The 6,549-nt window shown below is 50.2% G+C and overlaps 1 protein-coding gene across 1 annotated transcript; it reads left to right on the forward strand.

Annotated features, from left to right (window-relative positions):
- Positions 1 to 634: 634 nt before the first annotated feature.
- mb21d2 (Mab-21 domain containing 2) lies at positions 635 to 5,051 on the forward strand. Its single transcript, XM_062976942.1, has one exon. It carries the CDS (start codon positions 1,381 to 1,383, stop codon positions 2,644 to 2,646), a length of 1,266 nt encoding a protein of 421 aa, XP_062833012.1. The 5' UTR covers positions 635 to 1,380; the 3' UTR covers positions 2,647 to 5,051.
- Positions 5,052 to 6,549: the final 1,498 nt, after the last annotated feature.

Below are 6,549 nucleotides of genomic sequence, written 5' to 3' on the forward strand. Positions count from 1 at the left end.
TGTTCAGACTGATGCTCAGACTCTGCTTCTTCATGGAAGCCCCTGAAATGATGTTGAAGGCAAATGTGTTCTTGACACCTGTGGGTAACCAGGAGGTGGCTGTGGATTTCTGTGTCCATTAGAAGTAGACTTCTGAGGACTTCTGTGTCCATTAGAAGTGTTGAATGCTTCCATGTCCATCAGATGCTATAGTTGTGGTTTCCTGCATGGACTCTTCTGGTTTCTTGCAATTCTATCACTCTATGAATCGGTTCCAGGCTTCAGTTGCAATGTGAAAAGAGCTCTCCAAGGTGCCCAAACATCTTCCAAAATTGCATTTGACAACTTGGAGAGCTCCTTTGATGTTCAGACTGATGCTCAGACTCTGCTTCTTCATGGAAGACCCTGAAATGATGTTGGAGCTGAATGTGTTCTGCTCTCCTTCAGACACAGCTTGAAAGGGGCTGTCCAGAGTGCCAAAGCTATTGGACAACACCTTTCATGTTCAGCCTCTGCTTCTTTGTGCTGGACCCCAACATTACGCTGGAGCTAAATGTGTCCTTCCCTAAGTTTCAACTGTAGCATGAAAAATGCTCTTCCAAGGTGCCAAAACCAGCCCCCAAATTGGAGATCAAATTGATAATGTTGAATTCTTCCATGTCAGTTGGATGCTTTAGTTCTGTCTTCCTGCATGGATTAGGAAGCCCTTGTGGTTTCTTGCAGTTCTACAACTCTGTGAATCTGCTCCAGGTTTCAGTTGCAATGTGAAAAGAGCCAAACCTCTTCCCAAATTGCGTTTGACACCTTGGAGAGTTCTTATCATGTTCAGACTGATGCTCAGATTCTGCTTCTTCATGGAAGACCCCAAATAATATTAGAGCTGGACATGCATATCCTTTTACTCTCTTTGTTTAAGATTTCATCATAACTTGAAAGGAGCTCTCCAAGGTTCCCAAACCAATCCCAAAGTGGGTGTGATGCCTTGAAGAGCTCCTTTCATGTTCAGACTGACACCCAACCTCTGTCTCTTCATGGAAGACCCCAAAATAACATTGAAGCTGAAGTTGTCAATCTGCTCTTTCTCCAAGTTTCAGACACAACTTGAAAGGAGCTTTCTAAGGTGCCAAATCGTATTGGATAGCCTCTGCTACTTTTTGGTGGACGCCAATATGATGTTGGAGCAGAATGTGCCCATCTACTCTTCTTCTCTAAGTTTCAGTTGCAACTTGAAAGGAGCTCTCCAAGGTGCTGAAACTAGTTCCCAAATTGAGTGTGACACCTTGGATAGCTCCTTTCTTGTTCCGCCTCTGCTTCTTATGGTGGATCCTGAAATAGTATTGGAGCGGATGTATCCTTCTACTCCCCTTCCCTAACTGGGCTTTTCTCTCTCTTTTTCCAGGCATGGTGCAGAAGCTTGACCAAAAGCTACCAGTGGCCAATGAGTACCTGCTCCTCTCGGGGGGTGTCCGTGAGGGGGTGGTGGACCTGGATCTGGATGAACTTAGCATTTATGCACGCGGCACTGACTACGATATGGACTTCACTCTCCTGGTGCCAGCCCTGAAGCTCCACGACCGGAACCAGCCAGTCACCCTAGACATGCGCCATTCGGCCCTGTGCCACTCCTGGCTGAGCTTGCGCCTCTTCGACGAGGGCACCATCAGCAAGTGGAAGGACTGCTGCACCATCGTGGACCACATCAACGGGGCCACCAACTACTTCTTCTCCCCTACCAAAGTGGCTGAATGGTTTTATGACTCCATCAGCATCGTCCTCTCGGAGATCCAGAAGAAGCCCCAGCGGGGCATGCCCAAAGTGGAGAAGGTGGAGAAGAATGGGACCATCATCTCCATCATCCTGGGAGTGGGCAGCAGCCGCATGCTCTACGACATCGTCCCTGTGGTCTCATTCAAGGGCTGGCCAGCCGTGGCCCAGAGCTGGCTGATGGAGAACCACTTCTGGGACGGGAAGATCACCGAGGAGGAGGTCATCAGTGGTTTCTACCTGGTGCCCGCCTGCTCCCACAAGGGACGCAAGGACAACGAGTGGCGCCTCTCCTTCGCCCGCAGCGAGGTCCAGCTGAAGAAGTGCATCTCCGCCAGCCTCATGCAGGCCTACCAGGCATGCAAGGCCATCATCATCAAGCTGCTCTCACGGCCCAAGGCCATCAGCCCCTACCACCTGCGCAGCATGATGCTCTGGGCCTGCGACCGGCTGCCGGCCAACTACCTGGCGCAGGAGGACTACGCCGCACATTTCCTCCTGGGCCTCATTGACGACCTGCAGCACTGCCTGGTCAACAAGATGTGTCCCAACTATTTCATCCCGCAGTGCAACATGCTGGAGCACCTCTCCGAGGAGACGGTCATGCTCCACGCCCGCAAGCTCTCCTCGGTCCGCTCGGACCCGGCCGAGCACCTCCAGACCGCCATCGAGCACGTCAAGGCTGCCAACCGGCTGACCCTGGAGCTGCAGCGGCGGGGCAGTGCCGGGGGCATCCCCTCCCCGCAGTCGGACGGAGGTGACGGAGGCGGGCAGCCCGATGACCGCCTGGCCAAAAAGCTCCAGCAGCTGGTGACGGAGAACCCCGGGAAGTCCATCTCCGTCTTCATCAACCCTGACGACGTCACCCGGCCCCACTTCAGGATCGACGACAAGTTCTTCTGACCCCGGACCCCATTTCGGACTCAGACATTTCGGACTGGGCATCTCCTCTCTTTTTCTCTCTTCTTCCCCCTTTTCTCGCTGTTTCCGCTTTTGGAAATCACACACATATCCCGTTTGGAACGGATTTGCTGGGAACGGCACACAACCAGTGAGAAGGTTCTCCAGGATGGAGCAGGATCGGAGCCTTTTGCTCACGGACCCCTTCCCCCCCGTTTGGGTCTGTCTGCATTGTGTAAATGGGGCGGGGAGTTGTCCGGAAGAGGCGCGGACCCCCACTGAGCACAACGGGTCACCCCCATGATCCAGATTTGTATTACATTTGCCCCCGGTGCCTTCCAACTTCCAGGGTGGGGCAATTTCCCCGTGGTTTTTAAAGCAGGGGAGACCCTTTTTTTTGCAAACAATGAGTGACCCAGAAGTCAATGTCTCTCCAAGGCTTTTGTGGGCAAAGAACTCCATTTTGAAAAGGGGGGATTTGGGGTTCCAAAGAGCCTTCTTCCATCCTTGTTATACAAGAGACTCAAACCCCACTTTCTCGCACACATAGGTGCACAAACATCCTCCTTCGTTTGCAGGCTTCATTTGTTTGCGATCCAAATGTGTTCTCCTTCCTTTGCATCACATCTCCTTTTCTGCTCTGTATTTTGCTGAGCTCCCTCCAGATTCCCCTTTGGCCCGCGAATGCTGTTCCGGCACCCGCGAGGACCAATTTGACTGCCTACACTTTGCAATGCAAGGGACCTCTTTTCAGATTTGTGGAGCTTTTCTCCTCCAAAACCCCTCCCCCTCCCTCCCTCCCTCCTTCCTTCCTTCCCTCCTTCCCTCCTTCCCTCCTTCCCTCCTTCCCTCCTTCCTTCCTTCCTTCCTTCCTTCCTTCCTTCCTTCCTTCCTTCCTTCCTTCCTTCCTTCTTGTCTTCCTTCCTTCCCTTCCTCCTTCCTTCCTTCCTTCCTTCCTTCCTTCCTTCCTTCCTTCCTTCCTTCCTTCTTGTCTTCCTTCCGTCCCTCCTTCCTTCCTTCCCTCCTTCCTTCCTTCTCTCCTTCCTTCCTTCCTTCCTTCCTTCCTTCCTTCCTTCCTTCCTTCCTTCCTTCCTTCCTTCCTTTCGTCCTTCCTTCTTGTCTTCCTTCCTTCCCTCCTTCCTTCCCTCCCTCCCTCCCTCCTTCCTTCCTTCCTTCTTGTCTTCCTTCCCTCCTTCCTTCCTTCCTTCCTTCCTTCCTTCCTTCCTTCCTTCCTTCCTTCCTTCCTTCCTTCCTTCCTTCTTGTCTTCCTTCCGTCCCTCCTTCCTTCCTTCTCTCCTTCCCTCCCTCCTTCCCTCTCTCCTTCCCTCCTTCCTTCCTTCCTTCCTTCCTTCCTTCCTTCCTTCCTTCCTTCCTTCCTTCCTTCCTTCTTGTCTTCCTTCCTTCCCTTCTTCCTTCCTTCCTTCTTGTCTTCCTTCCTTCCCTCCTTCCCTCCTTCCTTCCTTCTCTCCTTCCTTCCTTCCTTCCTTCCTTCCTTCCTTCCTTCCTTCCTTCCTTCCTTCCTTTCGTCCTTCCTTCTTGTCTTCCTTCCTTCTCTCCTTCCTTCCTTCCTTCCTTCCTTCCTTCCTTCCTTTCGTCCTTCCTTCTTGTCTTCCTTCCTTCCCTCCTTCCTTCCCTCCTTCCTTCCTTCTCTCCTTCCTTCTTTCCTTCCTTCCCTCCCTCCCTCCCTCCCTCCTTCCCTCCTTCCTTCCTTCTCTCCTTCCTTCCTTCCTTCCTTCCTTCCTTCCTTCCTTCCTTCCTTCCGTCCTTCCTTCTTGTCTTCCTTCCTTCCCTCCTTCCTTCCTTCTCTCCTTCCTTCTTTCCTTCCTTCCCTCCCTCCCTCCCTCCCTCCCTCCCTCCCTCCCTCCTTCCTTCCTTCCTTCCCTCCTTCCTTCCTTCCTTCCCTCCTTCCTTCCTTGTTTCCTTCCTTCCCTCCTTCCTTCCTTCTCTCCTTCCTTCTTTCCTTCCTTCCCTCCCTCCTTCCCTCCCTCCTTCCTTCCTTGTTTCCTTCCTTTCCTCCTTCCTTCCTTCTCTCCTTCCTTCCCTCCCTCCTTTCTTCCTTCCCTCCTTCCCTCCTTCCCTCCCTCTCTCCTTCCTTCCCTCCCTCCCTCCCTCCTTTCTTCCTTCCCCCCTTCCCTCCTTCCTTCCTTCTCTCCTTCCTTCCCTCCCTCCCTCCCTCCTTTCTTCCTTCCCCCCTTCCCTCCTTCCCTCCCTCTCTTCCCCAAATGACTTTCTTTCGGCCACCTCTCTTGAATGTAAGTGTTCAGAAGGAGAGTTCATCCTGTACAAAGAATGCGGTTTCAGCTCATCTTCCGTGCGGAATAAGGTTCTGGAATGTTAGTTTTTAGTGGGTGTAATTATTCAAAGCCTTATTTAAATGCTATTAAAGAACACATCGTTGTAAATGTCAATGTGCATTGTCTCCTGCCATGGCTGGGCCTATGCTGGTTTCCTCCAATGTCTTTATGGAGAGCTTTCATCTACCTTATGACAGGGTGTGAATTAATTAACTAACTCCGAAACACCCTGATTTACTGGTGAGACGGGTCCTCTCACCTTCTCCTCTCCAGTCAGACCGCTTAAGCATCCAGCGAAAGCAGCACCGACAAACGACACCACAGTCGTAATTCTGCTGATCCCAGCAGTTCTAAGGCTTTATTATATACATCTATATACAATTACAAAGTCCATCGCTCTTAGGACTCATGCTTTCCCCAGCACGGCTAAAGCATGTCCTCTCTCTTTGCGGAGTGTCTGCGAACAATACAAGCAGGAAACTCCCACATTTGACTCCAGATGACGAATGTTCCATCCAAGCTGTTGAGTCCGGAAACCTCGACCTATTGGCTCTGCAGGCTATCAATCAAGCTGACTTGTGATTAACCCGTGTGCTGCTGGAACACAGATGCACAATCCAAACAGCAAACAATTGATCTAACATTTCCCTCTAACAACAAAATACACCAACACCTTATACATTGCCGCCCATGATCCTCTCCCATTGGGCTGGACCCAGTCCTGTTGCACGGACAATGGTTGGAGCATCACACAAATTCACTCCTTCCTTTAGTGGATTGACATGGTTTGTTGGTTCCAAGAAACGCAGGAATCCCAGTGGTTGCATTGTGCAAAGCCACCAAGTGGTCTCTGTGTTTGGTAACACCCCTTCCCCATTATTATTATTATTATTATTATTATTATTATTATTATTATTATTATTATTATTATTTTATTATGACACAGCAAACAAGATAGATATGCCGGATTTCGTATCACAAAATCACAAGTTGGACACTTCCCAAGTGTCTAGGACTGTGTGATATATTTTCGGATGATGCGTGCAGATCCCAACAGGGTGGCCTTTTGCAGTTAGCAGATCGTAATTTTGTCAATGTCTATTGTTTCCAAATGCCGGCTGAGATCTTTTGGCACGGCACCCAGTGTGCCCATCACCACCGGGACCACCTGCACTGGTTTCTGCCAGAGTCTTTGCAGTTCAATCTTGAGGTCCTGATAGCAGCTGAGTTTTTCCTGTTGTTTTTCATCAATGCGACTGTCACCTGGGATGGCGACATCAATGATCCAAACCTTTTTCTTTTCCACAACTGTGATGTCTGCTGTGTTGTTGTTGTTGTTGTTGTTGTTATTATTATGGCAAAGTCAAGCTGATGATGAAAAACCACAAGTATGTTTGCAACACAAAATATTATTGTGTTTATGTGTGTGAAGAAGACACGGTCTTGTTTATGGTAGCTCCAATAGAATGCAAAGCATGCGACCACACTTCATGGTCACACTTGAAAAGAGTCCTTTGAAAAGACAATCCAGGTGATCCATCTCTGGAGATTTCTAGCTTCAGATGTGTGTTTGGGGGGCCTTGCATTTCTCCCTGGAGAACGATCATTTATC

Source organism: Anolis carolinensis, chromosome 3, assembly GCF_035594765.1.
Source record: "Anolis carolinensis isolate JA03-04 chromosome 3, rAnoCar3.1.pri, whole genome shotgun sequence".
NCBI classification, from domain to species: domain Eukaryota; kingdom Metazoa; phylum Chordata; class Lepidosauria; order Squamata; family Dactyloidae; genus Anolis; species Anolis carolinensis.

Excerpts from the sequence above, each read along its gene's own strand:
- mb21d2 (XM_062976942.1), top strand. The coding sequence starts at position 1,381 with ATGGTGCAGAAGCTTGACCAAAAGCTACCAGTGGCCAATGAGTACCTG.